At 40.4% G+C, this 27,760-nt stretch overlaps 1 protein-coding gene and 1 long non-coding RNA gene across 2 annotated transcripts in view; one reads left to right on the forward strand and one right to left on the reverse strand.

Annotated features, from left to right (window-relative positions):
• The window catches only part of klf7b (Kruppel like factor 7b), an 86,943-nt gene extending 60,238 nt beyond the window's left edge, over positions 1–26,705 (forward strand). Inside the window, exons 3-4 of the mRNA XM_028022959.1 lie at positions 7,901–8,024; positions 16,555–26,705. Of these exons, the coding sequence (XP_027878760.1) occupies positions 7,901–8,024; positions 16,555–16,606 (176 nt within the window). The 3' untranslated portion in view covers positions 16,607–26,705. The remainder of the gene's footprint in view (positions 1–7,900; positions 8,025–16,554) is intronic.
• Positions 14,152–14,622, reverse strand: LOC114148044 (uncharacterized). The gene is made up of 2 exons (XR_003596186.1): positions 14,510–14,622; positions 14,152–14,416 (listed from the first exon to the last, which is right to left on the reverse strand). It is a non-coding gene; the product is annotated as an uncharacterized LOC114148044 (long non-coding RNA).
• Positions 26,706–27,760: the final 1,055 nt, after the last annotated feature.

Here is a 27,760-nt window from a genome sequence, read left to right on the forward strand (position 1 = left end):
CAGTAAGTTTCTGTATTATTAGTGTCTGTATTATTATTTGATCTTATGTTTGTTGTGGTTCTCCTCTTACTACATCTTTCTGTTTGGTACCATTCCCACTGCCAGCAGAGCGGCATTACATCATGATGCTGCCACTGCCGTGCTTAACAACCGGTGCAGTGTTTTCAGTGGAAGAATCTGTCATTTTACCTCTTTTTTGTATCTAAACTGGACTCTGAGTTCTCTGAATGCTGTCAAACAGCAATACTTTTATGTTTCAAAATTCAGCTCTGGAAAAAAATTAAGAGACCAATTATCAGTTTCTCTGATTTTTACTTTTTATACATATGTGTTTGAGTAAAATAAACAAAGTTCTTTTATTCTATGAACTACTGACAACATGTCTCTGAAATCCCAAGCAAACATTTAGTATTTATTAGCAGAAAATGAGAAATGGACAGAATAATGAAAAAGATGCAGTGCTTTCAGACCTCAAATAATGCAAAGAGAACAATTTCCTATTTAGAAACGACAATACTAACGTTTTAATTCAGGAAGAGTTCAGAAATCAGTGTTTCAGAGCTGTAGATGCCGGAGCTTCAAATAATTATCTTCACTAGCAGCAAAGAGGTCTTGACCTTCCAAGCATGGAAACTTTGGTGAACAGCAATAACGACTGAACGACTTTCCGTGTGCTAACATGAAAAATCAAAAGTAAATCACAGTTACTAAAGAGATAGTTGCAATTATTTTCTTTATTTGGATGGACACATTCCTCATGTTTAATTTTTATTTCATGGTTATTTTTTTTTCGTATTAAAAAACAGCCAAGTGTTTTAGAAATTTAAATCAGATTTACACAAAAATGTACATATTGTCATAAAAAGTGACATTTTATATGATTTTAGACGTTGCAGACTTCAATGTTTGTTTTTTTTAACCCTAAAAACATATGAATGTATTTAGCTGTTCATGATGTAAATCCTGATCTTCAGGCATGTGGCTCACAGGTTGAAACACTGTTGTGATAACTCCGCTTAACCCCCTTCCCCTTCTCCCACCTGCAGCAGGGACCCTTCCAACCTCATGTGGAGTCGGGGTAACACCTTGCTGACCTCCCCCAACACCTGAACCCTCCTTCACCCTCCTCTGCACCCCCCACACCTGCCTTTAGCTTCCATCTCTCTTCCAATTGCTTATTTAGTTTAGGTTGCCAAGCAACTGCATCACACTCCTCCATAATTGGTTGGCGGCTGGTGGATTGTCCGTGCCTGTTAATCTGTCTCTCTGTCTCTCAGCCTCCCCCCTCCTCACGCTCCTCTCCTCTCTTTCTCTCAGTTGCTAGGTGACTTTATCATGCATCCCTGCCTTGCCGTGCTATAATTGGCTGCCGTCATGGTTGCTGTGGCGTTAGGCCCAGGCTGGCCTTGCTTCATTCCTCTAACAGTGTGTGTGTGTGTGTGTGTGTGTTGGCGTGTCTTCGCGGTGTGTGTTTGAGAGGGCTCCTATTGAAGGAAGATGAGGTTCTCTGCCCAATTACTGAAGACGGGTGTGAAACGTCCGCCTGTCTGGCACCTGCGCCCCTCACTACCCCCCAACTCACATTCCCTTTATCACACGCACACATGTAGGTTAATGGTGGAGTATTTCTCAGAAAAGATAAGCTGCCAAGTGGTTCGGTATTGTAGGTTGAATATAGCAGTTCTTAGAGACGAGAGGACTTTATGGAGTGAGTAGGAGGACTCACACTTACAGATGTAAGTGCTGAACATGGAGGATTTTGCTGCAGTTCTTCACAGGGCTTGAAGTAATCTGTTGTAGAATCACAGATTATAGCATTTTTCACAGACGTAGCGAAGGATTACTCTCCCCTCGAAACAAAACGTAGGACAGTACAGATTTCTGTGTCTTTACAGGAAGTTAGAAATGACCAGGAGCTACATTGTTTATTTTTGGTTTCTTGTAACTGCATTATAACGTTTCAGCACTTAAAGTGAATAGTGACTCTACTGATTTGAAATCTAACAGCGTGTTCAGCTCCTGGACAGGACGATGCATAATGGGACGAGGAATTAAAAGATATTTAAGTTTTCGGGATCTCCTCTTTTGTTTAGATAAATAGTGTGAGGGTTTCGGAAACACACGCTTTGTTTTAAAAAAAACTCTTTTGTTGATGAGTCCTGCATAATTTGGTTTTCTGACTTTTGCAGGTCCAATGTGGTCCTAATAGAAACATTGGATATTTTTTTCATTTTACGTGTTTTCACAGCCAAACACGTAATTTAAGAGACAAATTGAATTTGTCTCTTAAATTCAGTTCAGCATAGAGTAATCCAGTTCAGATTTAATCAGTTAATATACACCAGATTGCACAACTCATTGAAAGGTACTCCAGACATACAAACAACTGGAGATGAATGAGTCACTCGCAGGAGATCAATCAATTTCAGCATGGCACTACAACAGGATGCTGTCTGTGCATCTGTGAAATCCTACATAGTAAACTACTAGAGATATTCTAACAAAGTGGAAACAAATGAGAATGACAACTGGATGCTGGGATTCTGAGCTCCAAGTGACCGCTAGCTTCCTGCAAAGCTAATAGCTAATAGCTACAGGCCTCTAAACTGTTAGACCTTGCAGTTCAGTCAAGAACAGCGCGTTGACACACAATGGGTTTCCACGAACCAAAGAACTTAAAGTCTTTAATCACCAATCGTCAGAGCCAGTGATGTAAGGCACTGCCACTGGACTCTAGGGAAGGGGAGACATGTTGTCTGTTTATAGAGTGTTTGCTTTATTCTATAAAAGACTAGATAATCATCCATACCAAAATAATTTTTTTTTATTTGTCCAGTTAATGTCGGCGGTGGTAGTGACTTTGGTATTTTGAGTTAATCTTAAGGATTTAAAGATCTTGCTAAGCTAGCCATAGACTGGTAATCTATGTTGCTTTTAAAATATCAAGGCATTAAAGCAAAAATAAGTTGGCTACATGTGATCAAGAATCAAGAATATCTATTTTATCAGGTATGTAAATAGATATTCTTGATCTCTATATTTATTGCTATAAAAAATATCTTCGTGTCCACAGTTATATTAGTTTCAGTGCATGATATACAAAAGTAGATTCATGGGGCTGTTTTTTTATTGGTCTGTAGATATTTGAAGGTAAATTAACTTGAGATGAGACAAAAATCTACAATTAAACATTTTTTTTCTCTCCTTTCTTTGCAAAACAATGTTGGGAATGCAGTAAGTTCATGCTGGCTAGCTAATTAGCGTTGATGCCTGCTTTGGTAGCACCTTGCCTTAGGCTGTTTATTTTACCAAGAGGCACAATAACTCTTGCAACAATCACTTTTTCTTTTTATTACCATTTTTTCTTACTTTTTTGGGTGACTCTTGTTGTTTTCCAAGGCAAAAGGTTTGAGGAATTTTCTCTTCTTTTGACCATACAAGGTAGAAAAGCAGGAATGCTGCTTAGCCTTTTATTAACCAGGGAGTATAGCTCTGGTTTCTCTTTAAAGGAACCTTATAAACAGCAGGGATAGTTTTACGAGCAATCTGAATGGACCTATTAACACAAAGATGGAAAATTAACCAGAAACCAATCCAAGCCTACTCCAAACGCTTTTAAATACATCTTTGCAGCATAAACCACACATAAGATACATAAACTGAGTTCCCCTTTATCAATTCACGACTTTGTGTCTCTGTGAAAGTGATTTAACCTGAGATATTCAAGGCATATCATAATGAAATACGGACAGCAGTGGGATGGTGCCGCGGTACCTGGGACTAATTAGATGCTCCTTTCCCTACGACCCAATAATACAGAATATTTTATTCAAAATCCATATTCACACACCAGCCAAAATGAAAGCGGTGCCACAGGAATCACCTGTCACCTAAAGAGCGCAATAAGGCGGCAATAAAAACCCAAATCCCGGTTGTTGAAGTCGGCTACAGACTGCATGAGAAACGACGGGGAGAATTTGAATATGGAAATCCGGGAGAGTGCAGCTCCTGATGCGTAGATAATTTAGTCCGAGAGCAACCGCAGTCGTGTTGTGTCTGTGGATAAAAGTCGTCTCCGATCAAAGAAACAGGCAAACTGTGGGGAAATAAAGGGAAGAAAAGGGGCAATCATTCACAGTGCGGTGTTCCTGTTCAACATCATCTTTTACGCTTCGTTGCATCACCTTGCTGTCAAAGCTGCAGAGTGGGCAGGTGTCGTTTTTCGGTCGTCTATCCTGATGGTTTGAATGTGGAATCAGTGGCGTTACAGTTTACTAAAGCAGTTCAGAGTTGACAGGTAGTTTCCTTTTCCTGTTACAGTGAAATGAAGAGGTCATGGTCTGGTGCTTTTTTCTGTTTTTTTTCCCACTCTGTTTCTTTGACATCTTGTTCCACTGCGTCAAAACAATAGGAGTTGTTTGTTCAGAGTATTACTTTGTGTTTCTTTATTTTTTAGGCATTTAACTGATAATCCTGGCAACAACAAAGTTTCTAGTGGCCTGATTTATTCCTGTAATGGTAACTAAGAGAGGAAACTAAATTTGGGTGGCGACTGAAACCATTTTCAGCTTGGTCGGCCAAGACCCCGATGTCTTAAAGGCTTAAAGGGAAGAATCTATTTTAAAAGAAACTGTACTTTAAGACAAGATAGGATATTTCTGCAGTTCAGTTCAGCAGAGAGCTAGACTTTCAAATGATAACAGGAAGGCTGATTGCAGTACAACAAAGCTAATTTATCATCTGAGTTTATATTGAGTTTGGAAATGTTGGCAGCTTTTTGTAAATCTCAATTAAATTAATTGAGATTTACAAAACCCTAAAACATGCTACAGTTTTAGGGATGCCACATGCCCCAATCAAGCTAATTGCTAGCTGATTGGGGCTACCTGTATCATGTTATTGAGCATAACATGATGAACTGTTCAAAATATCAACCACTGAATCATTTTTATCTTTGGTTCACATTAATATAATAACACAAGCTACAGTTTTAGGAATGCTAGCTGCCCCCAATCAAGCTAACTGCTAGCATAACATGATAAACTGTTCAAAAAAATCCACCACTAAATCATTTTATCTGTGATTCGCAATAAAATAATAATCCTGTTAGCAGCGACAGTTCTCTTATACACTGTGGGATGTTACTTTTGCTCTTAATGTAAATAAATAAGTGCTCAGTAGAAAGGCTGGAATGCTGTTCTCATGTCTTCCAATATTTTAGCCCTGAAGATGAGAATTAGCTAAAGTCGGTATCAGCAGATAAAAGACTCATAAAATCAGAGGTTAAAACCTGGGAATAATCTATAATCTCTGATGATAATATCAGACACCACACCACCCTGTACTGCAGATCAAGCTAATGTTCTGCAGGGAACAGAGTCCCTTAGCATGCGCTGACAGTTTTTATTTCCATTCTGCCTTTAATGCGGGAAACAAAAAAAAAATTAACACAGTTCCATTTAACAACTGGATCACTTGTGGGCAAAAAGCTTTTTTATTGCGAATGTTTGGCTTTTCTACATGTTTCCTAATGCTTCAGACCACATTAGCTTCACTCAGCTGTGAATGTGTGCACGTTTGTCTTCTTAAGAGGATTGATGTGTGCTGTGAAAGGAGAAGAGGGGCTGGTGGGACATCTGGCTAACTGACTGTAAGCTGCCATATTACTGCCCATTAGGAATCATTAAGGCCCCGATTACAGTAACCACAGCCAGGAACATCAAGGGTACGTCAGGTTGTGACTTTTTTGTGGTCAATATTTCAAATATAGTTAATTTAAATGGTCATTTTGTTGTTGTTTGACTATAATGTAGAGTCTTTGTATGGAAATACATTTGAGCCAAGAATATTCAGCTCTCGCAAGTCAAGTTTTGTGACTTTGTGCGATTGAATTTAAAGGAAGTTGAGGACTGCTGGACTTTTAGTTTAGTTTAGTTCATTTAGTTCAGCAATCGGTGAAAAAGTGGGAAACCTGTCTGCCTTCTGCATGTTCCTCCTTGATTTAAAAATGCAATATTTGAATATGTCTTTACATCTTCTTTGCTCAGATCGATTCAACAAGTCAAACAAACACTTTGTCGCATTTATATTGCTGAGGAAGTAAAGATAGCTATTTATTTATTTATCTATCTATCTACATATACAAGCTTGGTCATTTTCCCTTTTGCCCTTTTTCTCGCAGTTTCGATTATTTTCAACATTTTTAATTGCTGACCGTTTTGTTCTGACCCTGCATCAATTCGTGGCTCCGAAGGACATTTTGTTCCCGCTTTAACAACCGACTATTTAAAGTAATTTTCGATACTCTGCTACTAATTGTCTCCCATTAGAAAATCAGGCTTTTTGACTCATTTAGGTTCATTTAGGTTTTGTGAGAGTTTACGTGGCCCAAAAAAGGAGTTAAAAGTCTAAATTAATAGACAAACAGTGTTATACAAGATTTTTTGAATGATAATATATCAGATAATGAAATAGTTTGAATTTAATTATATGCAGGATTTAAGCAATTTTGTTGGGGCATTTGCATAGATACAGTGAAAACATAAATGTATACACATGGTTTAAGTAATTGTATGCCAATACTGTAGTTTGTTTACAGGACAGAAACACAAGCAAGGGGCAAATTACTGCATATGAAATGGAGTCTGATCTATTAAAAGGGTGAATTAACCTCAAAATATTAACACTTTTGCACAACTGATGACATAGAAATTCTAAAGTAAATACATCCTATTGCATTCGACTGGGAAAGAAGTAAGTTTTACTCTGAAGTCTTAGAGAGACAGCAGTCAAAAGTGACATTTACCAGTTGCAGCATTATCCCTTTTGCCCAGGCCTGTTTTATTGTTATGTTTTTTATTATTTTAATAATTGTGTGGAGCCGCATTTCAAAAACAATTTCCCTGCTTGATTTTCAGTAGATTTTTATCTATTATGACTTTTGTCAATTTAAAAGGATTTAATTTTGTCCAAATGTGTTTCAGTGTCCTTTTTGATAAATCACTGTCCAGTCAGTTGAAGCCAAAAGAAAGTGTACCGATATTTTGACCTTCTCGAAAGCTATTAGTTATTATGTTTATAATTATTATACTTAATATCAAAATTGTTTGTTTTTTTAAATTACAGGAGTAAACCTGAATTATATTTCTTCTCCTCACTTTTTGTTTGTGTTATTAGTTTCTGAGTTGGAGATTAACTGCTAACTCATCTGACCCAACACTTTGCACACGCAGGAGAAAATGCATCATACAGAGATGCATCATCAGGTCCCATCTGAAGACAGCCTGCTCCTTCATGCCACACACACACACATACACCCCCCCCCCCCCCCCCCAACACCCACCCACACACACACACACACACACAGCTGGAAGGCTTTCTATCATGGTGAGATAACTACAGGCTGAGAACAATAGACCATCTCTTCTCCCATCTGGTGAACCGGAGGATGAAACTTCATTTACATTTCAGCCCCCCTCACACACACTCCCTCCACTACCAGCTCACTCCTCTGTGTGTGGGTGCGTGCGTGCGTGTGTGTGTGTGTGTTCTTGTGCATGGATGGGCGGAGGTGTGGTAATAAAGGGAACAAAACGAGATTCATTTCAGGGTGAATTTGGGATTATGAATTAACATGCTGCAGTGCTGAAAGACTTCATTTACAGCTAATTGAGTGTGTTGGCTCATTAAAATGGCTGTTGTGTAAAACTGCTCTGCTTGGCCGCCCCTGAGCTGGGTAGCAATGTGTGTGTGTGTGTGTGTGTGTTTTTTTGGAGAAAAACTTAGGGGTGGTAACCTGCATATTATTGAACAGCTGTAGTTTAGACGTGTGAAATTAGATGTAGAAATTGTAATAAAATGTGACACCTTCTGCTCTTTTTCTCCCTTTCCTCGCTGTCAGGTGAGAAGCCCTATAAGTGCTCATGGGAGGGCTGCGAGTGGCGCTTTGCCCGCAGCGACGAGCTGACGCGACACTACCGCAAACACACCGGAGCGAAGCCATTCAAGTGCAACCACTGCGACAGGTAAACACTCGCTTCCTTTCATTCACACAGATTACTACCAAGCACACTGCACCGTTTGCATTTGTGGGACGTCTTAAGGTAACAAGGATCAATGTTTATCCTACAACTAGAGGCACAGCGGGTCAATTTGAGACCCTTCTCCTTCCTCCTGACGGTGTCCATATCCGTTTTACATGTCACTTTAGAAACTGACATTTTTAATGTATTTTAGTGAGATTTTTTGTGAAGGACAACATAAGTAGAATTTGATTGGGAAGTGGAAGGAGCCCCTTTCCCTCTGCTTTAATCGAACTCCAATTCGTTTGCCTAGAAAGTCCAGTTTGTTTGGACAATCAGACTGGACTGCCTATTGCCTAATCGAACTCTGGACCGCCTACAAACCCAGGTCTCGGTTCGATTAAAGCGAACTCTGGTGCGGTTCGGCTGCATATGTGAATGCCAAGCAGGACGTAAGCTATAGCGCAGAGAATTCTGGGTAAATACAGCCAAATCAAACGTGAGACTCTAACGCTAGCGGGAGAAGTGGCTCGCGGTCTGTTACCAAAGATAAAAGAGAAATTCTACAACCGCTAAAACCTGACACTGCTCCACTTTTGTTGACATTTCTCTAAGATGGAAGTGTCTTCTTCAAAAGGTTTTGTTTGCTTCTGTGGTTGTTGGTGCAGCGCCACCACAATTTGGATTGTTTGCCACAGTGGAGTGTGAAAACAAACCACAATAGTCATCTCACTGTTGGCAACTCATCAACTTTCTTGCTGCATTTAGCAACATTTTAGACAAAAAAAAATTGGTAGAATCAGAATCGGCAGGTCAGGATTTTTAATAGATCAATAATCGGTGATCGGCCAGAAAACTGCAATCAGTGCACCCCTAATCACAATGAATTATAAGAGTTAAGCTGGCCATCAAAATTTAAAAAGCAAATTTCCCGATTATAAAATGACCAAGAGATCCCCTAAGCTATCTACCTCAGCTGACAGACTGAGCAAAGAAATCCCGACTCAGAGAAGCAGCCACGGGGCTAAGATGGAAAGCTGCACAGCTCAGGTGGGAGAACGTTTCCAAAAGGACAAATATTAGTTAAAGACTCCACAAAACTGGACTTTTTGAGAGAGTGGCAAGACAGATGGTGTTGAAAGAAACTCATAACAAATCCACTTTATACCACAAGCCATGTAAAAGCACGACAAACCAAAGGAAGGAGGAGATTTGGTCAGTTAGACCAACAACCTAACTTGCTGGTCTAAAGTCTACATTTTTCAGAGAACTAACACTGTACATAACCCTTAGCACACAACTCCCATTGTGAGACATGGCAGTGGCCGCATCATGCTGTGGGGAAGCCCCTCTGTAGTAAAGTGTGGGACAATGACCTTAAAGATGTAGCTAGAGCTCTATTGAAAACTAATTTCTGTGTTAGAATGGTGCAGACCTAAACTTAACACCTTATTTTTCACCAAGGCTCTCCAACCAATCTGACCAAAAAATATGATCAAATTTCAGTCTTTACTTAATTCTCAAGATTTTATTTAGACTCAAAATCAACTTTTAAACCATTTCTAAGCCTTGCTTTCTGCCAATCACAATTATGTTTGGCTTGTGTTGGGGAAAGCAACACTGTCTGTATGCGTTTTCAGAAAGAGCATCATCCATTGTCTCCCGTTTTGCAGCAACTCTCCGCCAGCTAAAAAGCCACATCACTTAACTCGCAACAAAACATGTTCAAGCTGACATTTGAAGTAGCTCAAATAAGCCTCCAAATTAAGTTTCTCATTTTATTTCATCTCTGTTTGTTATAGCGGAAGAATGATGGGAGCAGTTTGCTGTCATATCGCTGTACGACAGCCTTTCTCTCTGTAGAAGCTGCCTCTGAACGTTGGTTTTTAATGCATTCAAAGCAGCAGGGAATCAGACAGCTTCTTTGACAAATGATAAATAAAACAGCATTTTTCATCCAGCCTCAATCTACAGGCGTCACATGCGGCGCTCGGGGATTGTAATGATCCATAACAAATTTCTTCTCTGTTATTTTTACGCAGAAGAAAGATCAAGTTTTTTTGTTTTTTTTTAAGTAATAAACAAAATATTGTAAATTAGTGGCTTTGAATTGTGAACGTTTTCTTAAGAGAGGCTGTGCGCCTTCAGCAGCTGCGAAGGAGCGGCTCAGAGGGGAGATTTTTATCTTGAAGAGTGATAAATATTCAACACTACAGCTCACGGTGTAGTCAATTTAATGATAAGGAATGCTATTACTCTAAATTAAGTTGGTTCTTAGCGGATTTATATTGCGAAAGGGAGAGAAGGAAAGACGTGGGTGTGAGGCAGGTCTGCGCACGGAAATTGACTACAGATGTATGTACCGTGCTTTCCCAATCGATCCTGAATCAATTTGTTTGTTGCACTGACTCGTGTCCGGTCCAATTTGAAGGAAAACAAAGCCGAAGCTGACGGGAGGGTGTTTGTTTTCTTTTCTTTTTTTTTTGAACCAAAGACAGACTGAAAGACTACCGCACCAAAGCCGGAGCTGTATTTGTGAGTCACATTGTCACTATTTTAGTTTTTGCTTCTCAAGGTTGGAGGTGTGTGTGGGGGGGGGGGGCGTGTGTGTGTGTGTGTGCTTACTCATGCCCTTGTTAAATGGATTCAGGCTATTGGCAAGCAGGTCGCAGCTAATTGAGTGGCACCAGATGCCAGCTCCACTTGAATATGCACTCCCACTCCGTGTGTGTGGGTGTGTGTGTGTGTGTGGGTGTGTGTGTGTGCCTGCACTACCTCCCAATTTATTTCACACACACCAACTTTCACCCGAGAGAGAGTGTAATTGGCTGTTGTGGGTTCCCTCTAGTTTTGGTTTAACACGTAAACCCCCAAAGAAACCTGCTGGAAGCGTCTAATCCAGGCTGGGAGCTGGGGCCGCATTAGATCCTATTTAAAAAAAAAACAGAAATGCAAAGTCATTTTGTGTTGCATGAATTAATATATGCATACAGATATACAACTATGGCAAAAACAGCTTGTCTGATGTCATAGATTTTTGGCTTTAATCAATACTTTGTTCTTTTTTTTTTACACATCTAAGTCGTTCAACTTCAAAATGTAAACGTTCTAAAAATATTGGGCTCCCACTATTCTCTGAACTAAAACATCCCAGCATTTCTACTCGGAGATGAATTCACCTACATGCACAGTAAGCCAGCTCAGGCCGCGGGGTCATCGGGTTCATTAGGAAGCCCGAACATCCCTCTTCCCAGCGACTATGTACAGAGAAATGCACTCAGGAGGGATCTTTGTCAAATTCTCCAATCACCTCGGCTGATTCCTTATGATGTGGATGAGAAGAGACAGATTACCACAGATTACGGCGGACTTTTTTCCCCTCAAAAATTCAGAGAAAAAACCTCACGAGTTTTCTTTTCTCTTTGTGACGTAAATTCGTCTCCTTAGATTTTCCAGGAAGTTTTTTTTGTTGTGGACGCTCATTGTCTTTCTGAAATCAAATGGTAAAAACTTTGTCTATTTTACACAATATCAAAGTCTACTTGTGAAGCTTTCTGGTGTAATTGTCTCGTGTACTCATAATAATATCACATAGGCAGCCTCATAAGTTGTTTTTTTTCTTGTGCTTAAATTCCAAAAATACATTCAAATATGCTTAATGGAGTCGAGAGGTTCGCATAATTCACACAAACGCTAAAGTACATCTGCGGTGGGAGGAGTCCAGCAAATATTACCATGAGAATAGCAAAAAGTGGCAGCCAGAGAAGTTAATATTTGATAAAATGTTCAGTCTGACAGTATTTCCCCAGAGGACACACACACACGCCCACACACACACACACACACACACACACACACACACACACACACACACACACAAGTATGTTATTAATTCTGACTAATCAAGCAAAGACCCCCCGATGTTTCCGTGGAGCAGCAAGGAGGAGTGATGGGGGGGGAGAACAAAAAAACAAAAAAGAAGAAAAAAAAGAGAGTCAAGATGAAGAAAGGAAGCTAAGAAGGAAGTCTGTGTGTGTGTTTCAGGAGATTGAGAGTGGGAGGTTACCAGCTGGAGTAGCCGCTACGCCCCCCCCCCTTTCCAACAGTGACACAGTAACTGGGATGACCATCTGTCCAGCCGCACACACACACACGCCTACACACGCATACATGCAGAGAGATCAGTGAAGGTGTTACAGTAGGTACCACATGGCTGGCTGGGAGCTAAAAGGAAACAGTAGACCCTGACACAACAGAGAGCAGAGTTCAGCTGTAAAAGCGCTCATTGTTTACCGTAAGGACTCAACGCGTCCAACCGCGTTCTGTCTACGCCATGTGGTTTCAGCTGATCCCTAGAACCTGTTGCCATTGCTAAAACACCAAAAACAATAAATAATAAAATAAAAAAAAGACCAGAGAGAAAAAAAAAAAGATGTTTGCCCTTGTTGTGCTGGTATACTCGCTTGGCAAAAAAGATTTCTACTTTTTTTGTTTTTGGCATCTTCAAAACTTGCATTGTAGCTGCGATCCAGTCAGCGGCGACTAATCGGTGTTCTGGCACAATCTCAGGTTGCTGGGAATCTGGACATTTATGCTGTCGCCACACACATTCAGAGGCTGTTATTGTTGTTTTGGTTGCCTAAAAGGATTGGACATAACGTCGCCTTGATTTAATTGTTCAGATGTTTGTGACAGTGCCAAGTGGTCATCCAGAAGGATAAAAACAGGAAGAAAAAGCATGCATGGATTACATTCACAAAGGGCCCCCAGCTTCCCCCCAGAAAACGTCCTAAGTCCGGTGGTTGGGTGCCAGGGCAGTGCAGTCATTCGTCCAGCAGCCCGTTGTGTTTTTGAGTTAAAAAATATTTAAAGTTGACAGAAAATTTGGACTTAAATAAATAAGCAATGCTTAGCCTGGTGGGGGCTCAAGTAAAGCCCAGTAGCCCGCCAGGCTTAAAACACTCTGGGGGAAACCCTGGGTTAGGGAACACAGCCAATGTGAGACTCCCTCTAAAATGCTTATAGCTGCCTACATTAATAGCAGAGTCACCTTAATATTCATTAATATTCACAGTGGAATCTGACTTATCTCTACCTAATAACCCAACATTCCTGGTCTTCTATTGGTCTAAGCTAAGTCACAGAGCAGGGTCAGCAGATGCTGAGCTGTATAATAAGCAGATGTTGTGAACTTACTGCAGATGCATTAGCAACAGTATGTACCTCCAGACTTTATGTGGCCATAAGTTTGAATTTATAACAGTTTGTTGAGAGTTTCCTGGACTTTACCTTTGGGAAAATAGGTGCGTCCAATCGTACATCTCTGTACAGTGCAACGTGTTGGCTGCGGTGTGTAAAGCATGTCACCACTGGACTCCATGTGGATCTCTTGAACGATGGATTATGCGTCTTTGTCTGCCAATTCAGTGGATGAATCTGGGTCTGGCAGTTAGAACGGCACATTTCAAGCATAAGGTTTTGACTATTGTTTAAGAAGAAACACTTAGTTCTTCAACATCCCAAGAGATTCTGGATGACTTATCCTCGCAACTTTGAGCGAACAGTTTGGACGCGCACCGTCACGTCGATCCAACACGACTGCACCAGGTGCATAAAAACACGAATGAGCACGTCTGGCGTGGATCTCAACCTGACAAAACACTTTGGTGATGAATCAGAGGAGAGACTGCGATGAAGATCTCTTGGTCCGACCACAGATGAGAACTAGCCTTTATGGCTAATGCTAGCACATTTTGCAATGTGCATTGTCCCTTTAAACAACCTCTCACCTGCACTTCTGGGAGAAGGCTTCACATCTAAACCTTGCGGAAAGTCTTCGCTGAAGAGTTGGAGCTGCTATGGTTGCAATAGGAAGGCTAACATCACATTATATCTACCAGAGGAAGAATGGGATGCAACTCAAGTTTACATGTTAGTTGATGGCATCTTTTAGAAATGTAATATATCTTCACACTTAAGCTAAATTACATAAAAAACCAAGTCTTGGACAGATTCTTCGCTTACATCAGCTTTAGTTCAAGTTCGTTAACTCAAAACTCACTAAACAAGACGAACTTTTGTTCTGTTTTATGTTTAGCAGTTGGTTGGATGTTGTTGGTGGGTTGTTTTTTTTTTATTAAATAGATCGGTAAGCAAACCTTTAGTTGCATCAAAACACAGGTTTTGCTTTAAACTGACTTGCTTTGCGTTGAATGCGGAGGGGAAACCTCTGGTTGATGATCAGCTTGCTAACCCTAACCCTACCCTAACCGACACCCGGTGGTGGCGGGGTTTTAACTGAGGCAGCTCGCAGAATCCGCATCATTCACTGCAGAGTCGGTGAAATTAAACTATTGATTTTCCTTTTGAGTATTTATCTGTGTGTCTACTCGTATCTGGATGGAACAACAAGCGAAAAAGACAAAGAGTAGGATCGACTAATTAATAATGAATTTAGCCTCTGGCAAATTGAATTTGTAATTTCTCACCCGTTCCTCTTCTCTTTTAGTTAAATCGCTCGTCTTGAATATTACAGACGGCGTTCAACTTTTAATACTCTCACAACCCATAAAGCGCACGTTGTAAAACCGAACTGCTTGTGGATTTATTTTATTTTCATTTTATTTTTTTCAAAAAAATAAAAAATAAAAAAAGCCATCACCTGGTTTTATGTCACCAGCTGCAGCGTGTTAAATGGTCCAGCCGCAGCCCCGCCTGTTCACTCTGCATATCTAATTAGTCTCTGCAGTTGCATTTCCCTCTGAGCTGGAGGAGTCGTGGAGGGTCTGGCTGTGATTTACGGCCATGACGGAGGCATGTTTAGGAAAATCAGTGAAGCCGAATTGGGCTTTTTTTTTTTTTACTCGTCGTGAGATCTTGGCACGGCTCGCGCACGACGACGAAGCGGGTCGGCTTCAATGCCGCCGTTTCGTAACTACGGGACTATCATCTCTGCACTTGCTTGTGACACAGATTGTGGCTGGTTTTACTCTGGCTGCCGGCCCGGTTTTTAGCTCCAGATGCATTTGTCATCTTCGTTTCGATAAGAATCATCCTCGACTGGCTCTGAAGCGGCTCTTGAGTAAGACTGGAGTGCAGCATTTTGCTTTTTGACCATCAGTTATGACGTCTGGAAGTGCAGTGCTTTTATTTTTATACCGTTTTGATTACTTTCATTGACATCGACAGAGCTTCTAAAAGTCTTGATGAAAGCTAGTTCATTTGTTTGATGGTTGTTTTTATTTGTTTTTACTCCCAAAGGCTCTCTGGCACATCACGAGGGAGCAATGTGCTATTCATTTATTTTTTTTAAATGTATTAACTAATCAATCAACACATTACTAAGTACAGCACAGATACCACTGAACAAAATCATCTGTCTTGTCGCCATGAGCAATTAATCACATGATAAATTAAAACGGGCTCAATAATATCCATTTGCATGATTTATTGTTTTTCTTTTTTCTCCCTCTTTCTACCAAAAGCTAGAGGGCAAAAGTCTTCAGTCTGGTGCTTTGGTCTCAACTAGCCTGTTTTTGAAGGCAAAGTTGTCCTTCATAATCATTTTGTAGTTTGTTGTTTTTGTTTATTTATTTTGGATATTTAAAATGTCTTCCAGTTCCAGTGTTAAAATGTTCATTTAGAATTTAAAGTTTGATGTTTGAGAATATGTTTTTTTTGCATTATAGCCATTCAATTCCTACTGCATCACTTGAAAATGGGATCAAAGCAGCGATATTATCATTTATCGCGATAACCTCTGGGACAATTTATCGTCCAGTAAAATTTTGTCATTGTGACAGATCTGTTGATGCATATTAACATGTTTAGGCTATCAAAATATGCAGTTATACACGCGTTTAGGCAGGGCTGCAAGCATTCACTGACTTTAGCGAAACACGGGTATCGGGGGTCAGGGTCTGTGATTTCTGACCCCCACAAATACAAGTGTTTCTTTTTGTGTGACATAGAAAACAAACATATCATGTTGGGGATTTATTACAATGATATAACTTTCTTAGTCCAAATTGTTGGAAGACAACATTGTCAAAGAAGTTGCAGACAGCTTGCACAGTTTCTAGACTGGCAGGATTCTGGTGACTAAAAGGGAGCAAGAAGAAGATCTGTGATCAGCCCAGGAGAGGCCCACCATCTCAACAACATGAGAGCATTTTCCCCAAATCCAGAGATAAGATACGGGTGTTTTGCGGGCCAGAAGTGTGAGCTACTTCCAGCATATTACGTGCTTCCAGTGGGAAGTTGACGAAACATTGGATTATGGAAATGTCTCTGAAAGTACACAGAGCCGGTGGGTATTAAAGAGGTCTGGCATGTGGCGCAGTTGGAGCCAACAAATCCAGATTTTGGCATTGATCAGCAGACTTCCAGGCCTAATATATTAGTTGTTTTATTCAAATCAATGTTGTAATTGTTGCTGCATTCCCTTCGGATGCTGTTTTTTTTTTTTTTTCCCTGCTGCCTCCTAACTTCCCGGATTTGCTGTCTCACACCGTTTCTCTGCTTCGCTCCGCAGGTGTTTCTCTCGATCGGACCACCTGGCCCTGCACATGAAGAGGCACATCTGAGGGTCGGAAAGGAGAGGAGTGGACGAGGAAGACGACTGGTGGAGGATGAAGAGGAGTAGTGGCAGGAGAGAGGAATGGCCGGAGAAGCTACAAACCGTTAAAGAGCAAAAACCCTCAACGGTTGCTTCGAGGATCTCCATCGGAGAAGAGGGGGAAAAGGAGGAGACGAGGAGTAGCTAGATTGTTGTTTTTCTTTAATATTACACATTCACATTTTGCAGCAGTACACACTTCGCACATCCGTCTTCTATTGCATCATCCCGGTGAACCCTGGCTGCTCTTGCGCAGCTCGCGGGTCTTGGACACTGCCAAACCGTGCTTGAGTCGCTCGACGAAACACTCCGCCGCCTTACTTTCTTTCCGTGTATTCAACCCGTTTAAATTAGTGAGTCATTTTGGTGAAGAAGCAGTCCAGCGTGGTCGGGGGGAAAAACTCTTTAATATTCACTTAGTCAGTGCTTTCAAATACTCAATGTTTTTTCTTGCCGTTTTTCTTTTTTTTGTGTGTGTTCTCTTTCCTACATGAAACACATGAGGAAATATCATCCGCCGCACTCAGCTGCAATCTATGTGGGAGAAAAACAACAACGACGCGGCGTCTGCGGGGAGAGACGCCATGCGGATCGAGACTGACAATCGACGCCCCTCTCCACCCCCCTCTCGCCCGACGGGGCGTTTCGGGGCGTTCGTGGGAAATCGGTCAGCAGATGCTGCTGCAGCTCTCAGGCTCTCCTCCGAAGAAAAAATAAAAGGGGGAGTTCGCATCTCTCGACCTTCGCCGAGACGCCTGCCGCCTCCGCAGGCCATCCGACAGAAATGCGCAGCGACACTTTCTTCCCGGTTTTTTTCTACTTTAGAGAACAATAATCCTTTGTATTGCTATACATAATTTTGGAAAAAGGAAAAAAAAAAGAAGAAAAAAGTAAGACATTTTTGCGCTTTTCTCTCTTGGAGAAAACTTCTTAGAGCTCACTGAAATGTTAGAGGAAAGACTGGATGTCTAAGGTGACTTCAACAAAATGTGTGGGAAGCAAAGGAGAGCGTTGTTGGTCTTTTTTTTTCATTCCCGTGCGCTCTGACTCTGCAGACTGTGTGAGCAGCCGATGGATGGGGTGAAAGAAAGAAAAAAACTGAAACAGCTCAGAGTAAAGGATCGGTGTTTTATTTGGACTGGAATAAAAGCAAAAAGCAGAGAGGTCTTCATTTTTTTTCTCTCTCTCTGGCACTCTTTCTGCCCTGCAACCCAACACAGCTCAAACACAGAACAACAAACCCCAGGATGACCTCCCGCGTTCTTAAGAGGGAGGACTCACTCGCGTAAAAAAACTGGCAAACTTTTTTTTATTATTATTCATTAGTCTCTTCTTTTATTCTGAAAGTCATCCATGTGCGTTTCCACCAACTCAGAGGATCCATCTTCCTGGCAGCACTGCAGGGTGAGAACTGGGGCTCAGAGAGCTGCTGTTTTGCTTTTTGCTTCTTTTTTTTCTCCCGCACATGGGACTGAAGATGCCAGCTTTCACGTTCGTTTGTTGGTTTTGGACAGAACTGGTCACACGGACCCCGGCGACTTCGCCTGTTTTGTATCCATTAACTGCACTTACTTCTTTTATTTTAATGTTATCTGTGCTTTTTTTTCTACAGCTTAAAATAAGAAAGAAAAAATGAAACACAATGGAAAAAAAAAACTATAAAAGACTGTTAAAAATACTACACAAAAAACAGCTCTTTCTCTCTCTTTACACTTTGCATACAGAACAAGCACATGTACTCCGTCAACACACACACATACACACACATTTTGCAGTTCCTACGCTCCTGGCGCCTCTCAAGATAAGACTAATAAGAAATAGAAAAATAATTATTAAGCTAATGAAGAGAGTTGGAAAACAAAATGCAGCATGGCAGGCTTTATTGCAAACACACACACACACACACACACACGCCGGCTCATGAACACACACAGACAGACAGACTCACACTCTTCGTGGAATTACATGTTCTGTTCCCAAATCTTTTATCACAGTAGGAATTTAGCAACTGTTGTTTGGTGGAAGAGTATCTTAGCTCTCGGCTGGAGGTAACAATCCCAAATCCTTTTGAAGTGAGAAATCGGCTTGTTCTCAGCTCCAACAGTCACCCACAGAAACCCTCGCTGCAGTCTGCGCCTCGCGTTTAATCGGTTCCTGTACCGCAGGACGCGGGTTGTGTCGTCGTTGGCGACGGTCAGTGTTTTGTAGTCGGCGGGCGAGGAAGGGGGGTGGGAGGGCGGCTAAACGGTAAAACAAGTGAAGCAGATAAAATCGTAAAACCGGTAAAAAAAAAAACAAACAAACTTTGTCAGCTAGCTGCTTCTGTAAAATGTGGTTTCTTGGGAAAGTCTCCAGAAACGTCGATTGGAAATTGGAAATCAGCGTCTGAATTCCCAAATGCAGGTTCGATTCGACAAAGGAGGCTAAGCAGCATTCATTTAGAAACTTGGAACCCGAACCTTCCAGCGCTGCCCACTCGGAGTGCATTTGGCCAGTTCTACGACGACATCGACTACGATGAGTGTTTAAAAACTCAAAAACAAAGCTTTTAAAAGGGGCTGTGTGTAATTTTTAAAGCCAGCTTTTGTTAGAAGATTATAAGGAGTTACCTGCAGCATACAGCTTCATTTAGAATAAATCCAGATTAGTTGGTCTCGGGGCTGGACGCTGTAAGCCAGTCCCAGAGGGAACAAGATCAAATGGAATCTTTTCTTTTTTAAAACCAATCCAATCGCCACCTCAATTTCCTGTCAATAATCATCACATTCTGTGTGGTTAGACAGATGATTTAAATATTTCCAGAATAACATTTGCATAGACTGATATGTCATTTCTCAGTCCAGAGTTGGTATTGAGATGTTAAAAGTCCACCTTGGTCACCACCTAATTTAGGTTTACACTAAATGTGTAAACCTAAAATTTACACTTTAGGTCTAACCTAAAGTGTAAATTTTAGGTTATCAATAAGAAAAGATATTAAGTTTTCTTACCTAAAAAGTTAATCTTTTCAAGTAAGATATTAACTGCTTACAATCTATTAACAGAATCCCTGAACTCTCTCCTTTGAGTTTTCAATGCCTAGAAAATTATGCCTTTTTTTTTTTTGTCAATGCTCAGAATTTGGGAGAATGATTCCAAAACAACAAAATTAAACTTGTCAACGAAAAATCCGAGCGGATCCCTTTGACGTCGCTCCCTAAATTATGCAGAATCTCTTGCCGTCGTTTGTTTATGAATTTTTAACCAACGTTCACAGAAATACCTAGGAATTTGTTGCTTCACCGGGAAAACTCTCCTCCGTCTGTCGGATCACCTGCTGGGTTTTCAGGACCGCGCTCCTTCTTTCGTCTATGCGACCCGAATGCGAACGACATTAAAAACCTACATAAAATATCAGGATCATGCATCTCTGAATGCCGACTTTCTTTGCTCAGTGGTTGCAGGGAAAAAAACAAACAAAAAAAACACGAGCCTCGCAATCCGGGGGCTTTCAACGCCAACGCTCTCACGGCTGCTCCATCCGCCCACCAACACCTACATGCCCTGTAGCAGACAGTCCAACGCTCGCTGATGCAGCTGGGTGAGGGCGCAGGTTCCTGAAGCTGGTCGGGGGGGGCGAGGGAGGATTTCGACTCCCAGCATGCCCAGTCATTGTGCCAGTTGGCCTTGCCAGCATTCATTAGGTGAAACGGTGGAGAAAAAGAAAGCCCCCTGAAGGGTGGAGGACAGGTAGGCAGGGTAGAGGGGGGTGTGGGGTGTATATATATACGGTGCAGCTTTGAACAATCGATACCAAAAACCTCCAGCGTGGAACTGCCCTTCAGCCACGGGCAGAGTCTCTCCGGTCAGAGGAGACCAGCGGGGTGCCGCCTCCGTACGAGTCCTGTGTATCTAACGGCAGCTTTCTCTACTAACTCTTCTCTGTCTATGTAATGCAGTCAGGGTATAAAGTAAGTGCACCCTTTTTCAGTTCTTTAGGACCTAAATAGTAGACTATCTGGTTCAAAACCGAAGGGAACAACGTCATAAAGCCACACTGCACAGTGTCGGTTTCTAACCACACTGTACAAACAAAGAAACTTACCAAGTATCTTTCCTCTAGTTTCTATAGTGAATCTTAAAACACATGAAATAAAACAAAACTAACTTGCGAGTAACTTTTCAGCAAGATGTAGACGCTTGTTTCATCCTTAATATTGATGAAAAAAAAAAAGGACTAGTGATAGGGTGAAATAATCTGCCATGGGAACGAGAACTTCATCATCAATATTTAGAAACTATTGATCTTAAGCAAGCTCTTATATCTTTTATATCTTGCTGGAAAGTTATTTGTAAGTTCATTTTGTCTTATTTCAAGCGTTCTAACATATTTTCAATGGAAATATGAACAAAAATACTTGGCAAGATTTTGTGTCTTTGCATTGCAAAAATGCAGAAACAGTTTGTACAAAAGTGTTGTACGTTACCAAATCCATTGAATTCGAATGTAACAAAACTGGGGCCCGAGCCATGAACTGAAATATAATCATCGAATAAAACCACCTTTTAAAAAACAAACAAAAAAAGAAACTAACGTGTTCGAGCAGATTGGATCGGAAAGATGGTGCAAATATTTTATCATGACCGCCTGAAAAAGAACCTCTTGTTTTTTATTTCAACACAAAATCTATGTTGATGTTTCCTTTCTTTTTCATTTTGCATAGAGATGCGAATGGAAACTATCCCATATGGGGGAATACAATCATGACGAATGTGGGATTGTTGCACTTTTGTGACTTTTGATGGCTTGAATGTTGTGTGTTTTTGTTTTGTTTCAACCCAATTCTGCATACTGTGAGCACATCGGCCATTTATCAACTGCTTTTAACTGCTTTCCTAGTGTGCAACCATGTTGGGGGAGACAATATGATACAGTTGGAGTTGAATTATTGTTTTTTTTTTTTTAATTCCCCCCAAAAAATGTTTCATATATTTATTAGGGTTTTTGCTCTGGCTCTTAATTTATTCACTCATCAATATATCCCACGACGCTTATTGAATCAGAGGAATAGTAGAAAAATCAAAGGACATGTCATGCGCCTCACGGGACTTTCCGATTTGAAATGCGGTAAAATCCCATTCTCGATTTAGCCGAAATCAATTTCACATTTCGTTATCTTTCAGGTAACACCACTATTTTTCCCTAATGCTCCAGTTAAAACTGCAGCTCTGTCAAACCGTAAGCAAATAAACTCTCTTCCTGAAACAAATTTCTCCCCTCTCCCCTCAGACATTTGACAGATTTCAGAGTCACTTCAGATGCAGCTTCGCATTTGGTCCCCCTTCCTGTCTCTCAGCCTGTCAGAGCGGGTTTCCTGTCACTGTGCAGCTCCGGGTCCCCTGTCGTCTCGGAGGCTCATCCGGGCCGGCTAGCTGCCACCGCGCGCTGCTCTGATTAGCATTGCGACTCCCAGCTCTTCTTGCGGCTGAGCTAATGAGATAGCTCTGGGTCACAGGGAAACGGAATAGTACGAGTAGAATAATTTTAAAAAAAGAAAATACGAGGGGGGACCCTGAGCCACACAGATGCCAGCTGTCCGCAGCCAGATCTGATCTGGAACCGTTGCACAGAGAACCAGAACATAGTAGTGAAACTTGTAAAAAATAACAAAAAGATCTAAGCTGAAATGGAAAAAGAAAAACTGGTTTTGCATATTAATCTTATCACTTAATAATCTGCCTTATCTTGCTGATAACATTTTAATAAATGACGTTTTCTCTGCCAATTCCCCCCAGCTAGTCGATCCTCGCCCCCCGCCATCAAACCCTCCACCTGCTTTAACAGTTAAAGTGCCATTCCAGTTTGGATTTTCCATCCGTCCCTCCATCCTCACCTCTCCCTTCCCGTCCGCAGCAGTTGTCCACTGCGCTGTCAGCTGCAGGAATGCTGAATGCACACTTTACACGTTTTGCCCAAAGATTTGCATATTTGCAAGTGAACTGCTGTGAATGTAGTAGATGTAGTGGATAGACCCACGAGGCATCGTGGGATGCAGAAAACGAGAGACAGATGGAAGGTGGAAGGAAAGGGATTGTTTTCTTTTTTTAGTTGTTGTTTTTTTTCTTACGCGACCATCCCGGTAGATCTTAATTACAAACTCTCCATGCTCCGCAACGTTCCCAGTCTGCTGGAAGCCGGAGCCGAACTCGTTGCTCATGAATGTAAAATAAGGTGTTCATGGTGTCATGGAGGCGCCGGCGGCTTCAGCGGGAGGGAGGTAGCTGTAGTTCGACTTAACCGCTTAGGATACCGCAGGCTGCTTGGTCAAGTCGTTCCGAATTAAACGTGGGCTTTGAGTCGAAAGTGTCGGCCTTAACGTTATATAATCATCACAGGTCAAAGTTCACTATTCTCATGGGTCAATAAAGGTCAAGGGAAGTTGACATTTACTCGGAAGTTAATCTGATTGTGAGATTATTCCAGTCAAACTCTTGGTAATGTGATTATTTCAGAGCTAACCATATCTGAAGACAGACATGTTTTGATCATTTCAGCTTGGTGAACTTTATTAATCTGAATTTTAAAAAGTTATCTTTATGTACGCCCCACACTTTACTGGGCACACCTTTTGGAAAATTTAACTAACCCCTAATGTGGTGTATTGGGCATTCTTGAAGCAGTTCTGTTGTACTTTTCTACTCATTTGCACACACACAGAAGACACACTTCAAACCTTCGCCTTATGTTTCACATTTGCTGCCTTTTTGTTTCGTTTGAGAATTAGATTATGTTTCATTATACACTGTGCTTTTAGAATTAAAACGCCCAAACTAGCACATGTAACTTAAGCCTACCCATTACTACATGATGGAAAATAATCAATTGAGAGTAAGTCAATTTGTGTCTTTGAGGATTCAGACACCCGCTCAGTCTGTTGTACCTCTGCTCCAGACATAATTATCAGACGTAATTAATGATGGACGTATTATCGTGACAAGCTAGGTTTTTGAAAATGCTTATGAGTACAGAAAAATGTCTTCAACTCACTAAATACCAAGCTAAGCAAACAACCATCTTGTTACCAATCTTGCTAACCATTTAAACAACTAGTTAGCTCATCATCTATTGTCTAGCTTGTCTGGTTATTAGTCTTTTTTTATAACCAATTTGTACCATGTTACGTCAATCATAAATACTGCAAATCTATGCAGTATCACTGGCATGTGTATAATAAGCATATCATTATTTTATGGTCAGGGTAAGGTGTAATTAATTGATTATTTATGTATTTATTTAGCTTGGATGGAAACTGATGAAACAGCTTCCTCTTCATTTGTTTCTTGCAGAGACGTAAGCCGCTCATTTTGGTAGTGAAATGCTTAAAAAAAAAGAAAAGGAAAAAAAAAATGCATCCATAAAAACACAGATTTAGCTTTACATAACAGAACTGTTTCATCATTTGTCCGAACTCCTTTCTAATCCGCGTTTACAACGTACTGACAAACAAAGTTTGTAAAACTTGGTAAAAGAGAGCCAAAAAAAAAAAAAAAGCAGCAGCCATTTGGGAGCAGACATTTGTAAATTATGACACGTAGGCCTTTGGTGATCCCTTCTGGTCCCGGGTAGAAGACTCCTCTGAGAAACCAAACTTTTGTTTCCACCGCTTCCCTCCACCTTGTCCTGAAGAGATATTGTTACTTCTGGCAGCTTTTTGTAAATAGTTTTAAGATCTCTCACGCAGACTTCTTTCTCTGTGTGAAATGATCGACGTTGTGACGCCACACCGTCCGAGACGTTTCTCTAGATCTGCTTTAGTTTTTGCAACCATTGCACTACGTGATCATACTTAGCTCTTGCACTCTACATGTGCGCACACTGCTAGCCTAGTCTGTTTGAGCACTCTGTCCAATATCCACTTAACATTTAACACACAGCCAGGATGCACTTTGCAGGACCGTTGTCTGCTGGTCTAGTCTCAACAGATCGGACTGTCGTCCAGTGAAAGGCCCCTTTTCTTCACCATTACCCTGGGGGAGTCTGTTGTACCACGCTAACTTTCAGTCCTGCTGTGACTTGGTTGATTTTCTTGGTATCAGTGCCATCCAAGTGACTCCTTCTCTAACTATTGTGTTTGTCCATACTTGACGTGTTGGTATATAAGAGACTCACGCATTTTAACCCACTCACTTAATTTTTTTCTTTATTTTTTTGTCTGTATGTTTCACCTTACCCACCCTGCACCTTCCTGACCCAAACCTCAACAATCGGAGCCCTCTGTGGCCCAGCATGTTCTGGAGGAGTTTTCTCTTGAGCTATGCTCTTTGGTTAGACCGCGAAAGATTTTCTGCATCGGCAGCAGATCTTTACAGTGCAATCTATCAATCTTTTATCCACTCTCCCGATCCCTGTAGGTGCTCGCTCTCTAGTTTGTACTTCTCTCCTTTTTCTCGCCTAGAAAGCTTCCTCTTATCTTCTGCTTCTAAATAGGTTTGGTACCAAAACTTTCTGGCATTTTAACAAGCAATACACTATTGTAAATTTTTGTTCACCGACCAGATCGATCTCTTTATTGTAGTTGGGCTAAAAGTCTTTCAGAGGTAACCACTTTTATGATCTACTTTCAGAAATGTTGAAAGGAAACTTGTCTTGGTCAGCTTCTTCTATACTAAAGTTATTTCCTGTGAAAAATATTTGTCCCTTAGCAGATTTCCTTTCTCTTTTTTTGACAAATTTTAATATCAGAAAGGGTTTTGAGATCATCATTTCCTTTAGCAGAGTAAAAAACCCAAAACATGTCAATATGACAAAAAGTAATTTTGCCACTGTTTGTGTCTAGAACTTCCTTTAAATTTCTATAATAACTCAGAAAGAGTCTTACATGGCAGTGGAGGAATTCCTGCCTCTTTTTTTGGAGAACTGTTTTAATTCAGCCACATTTAAAGGTTTTGGGTCATGATGTTTAATCATCTATTTAAAAAAGGAAAATGTTTCTTTGCACAGCTTCTTTTTTTGATAATAATTGAGACCATCATTTGAAAACTGCTTTCTGTATTCCCTCTGGTTATATTTGTCTATTAATAAGAGTAGTTTGTTGATAACTAATGGAAGCCTGAAGCTATCTGGAGAGGGACAAATACTTCTTTACGACAGAGTACAAAAAGCAACTTGTATTGCAATTGAAAGGTGTATAAGGAAGTTTCTTCTGCATATAATATTGTAATGTGAAAGTCAGCTGTGTAAAAAAGCAACATTGTCATAAAAAAACAAAGAATGTCCAAACACACTTTTGATCCTAACGCTATTGCTGATTGTGGACATACATTTTAAAACATCCTCAAAATCCGCTGTGTTTTTTTATTTATTTATTTCTACTAAATGTCCTTGAAATACTGACTGAATAAAATTTAAAATTACTGAAAAGGTCACAAACAAACGGATAAATGCTGTAAGATCTGGTTACGTTCCACTATAATTTGTAGCATGTACGGTTAAAAGCTGCTGGGTTGCAACAAGACGTTGCAGACGTCTCTCAGAATAATTAAAATGTTCCTTCTGGTATAGCAAGAAAACAAAACTCTAAAAGAATAATGGGCCAATCATGGCTTCCACCATATATTACCACTAGTTCAATGTTGTCCTTTTTCAAAGTGTTTTTTTTTATCTATTAAGTGATTTAAAATTACATCTTCATCATAAATTAACTTAAAAAATAAAATAAAATACAAGCATATCCGTTAGGCTGACCAACAGGGGCTCCTTGACTCATGTGGTTCATATCAACATCATAATCATAAACCTTCACCCTACATCCCACTCCCCTCACCACCACCTCTCTTCAGTTTCTCTTATTTCTAATTTGTTTGTTTTACTTGCAATTTTTTGCTGTACAAAGTGTTTAAAATATTATTTGTATTATATGATGTTAGTATGGTAATGTTCTTTATTAAGGAAGAAGAAAATTTATTTTTGTTACTGGTCTGTTTCATAATTCTTTTCTAAATTGGTATTGTAAGATATCTATGCAAGAACTGTTAAGTGGAGCATTTTTATTTAAGAATGTAATATGTGTAATAAATGGTAGACTCTGGTTATGGTGGTGTGTTTGTTTTAATTATAAGGCACTCAGATTTTTAAAAAAACAAACCAAAAAAACCCATCTCAATCTTTATAGTTTGTTCTAGAGCTGGAACCTCTGAACTCTGGATTAGGAAGATTACTCCCAGAGAATCTTAATCCCAGTTTGGAACAGCTGAGATTCCTGAGCCAAGTTTTAATTCAATATGGCTGCCACATATGAAAGTCACGACTTGTATTTAGTTTAATCAGTCACACAGAAAGTGATGTTTTGAACACGTTATGTTGGTACTGAATGAAACGCAGATGAGCACACTCATTGTTAAAAGCTTCTACTGCTACCAGTGGTTAGCCTGATCCCATAGCACAACAGCTAGTGACTCTGCTCTGCAACCAAACACAGATAAAATCAGGGGGGATGTTCCCGCATTTGACTTCCAACATATAATGCACGTGCAGTGTGGCACTGTAACAAACAAGTTGTCTTTAACAAGACAATTCTTACCGGAATATAAAAAGACACATACGCAGACTAACGTAAATAGTAAATACTTAACGTTTTATGTTTCACTGTTTGTGTATATGTTGTCAACAGTATGTTGTGCTATTTTAAATGATTATTACTTCAATTTGTATTAGTTTTAAGATGTGCTGTATAAAAAGCCAATCTAGGGACAAGGGCTGTGAATTAGCTGTTGCTATTGCACTATGACGCAAACATGGGACTGCTGTTCTGTTCAGTTTTTCTATGTAGATGTGTGTCTGTCCCTATCAAATATACTTAATTGAACTAAATAACCACATGCTTTAAGGAAAAGTAGTCATTTAGAATCCTTTCAATCAGATATCTCAGATGGTTTGCGCTTGACTCACCCTGTGGTTACAACAAGCGACAAGATGGCGCTGAAAGACAATAAACAAAAGCTAAAAATGGAAGAAGTTACACTTGCTTACTTACATAATGGTTTAAAAACAAAAGCAGTAAAGATATGTCAGGTATACTTTGGGCTCAAGCCTCTAAAGTAAATCAGTTGGGTCGGATCGAGGTCAAACACAATGCATTTGGGG

Source organism: Xiphophorus couchianus, chromosome 7, assembly GCF_001444195.1.
Source record: "Xiphophorus couchianus chromosome 7, X_couchianus-1.0, whole genome shotgun sequence".
NCBI classification, from domain to species: Eukaryota; Metazoa; Chordata; class Actinopteri; order Cyprinodontiformes; family Poeciliidae; genus Xiphophorus; species Xiphophorus couchianus.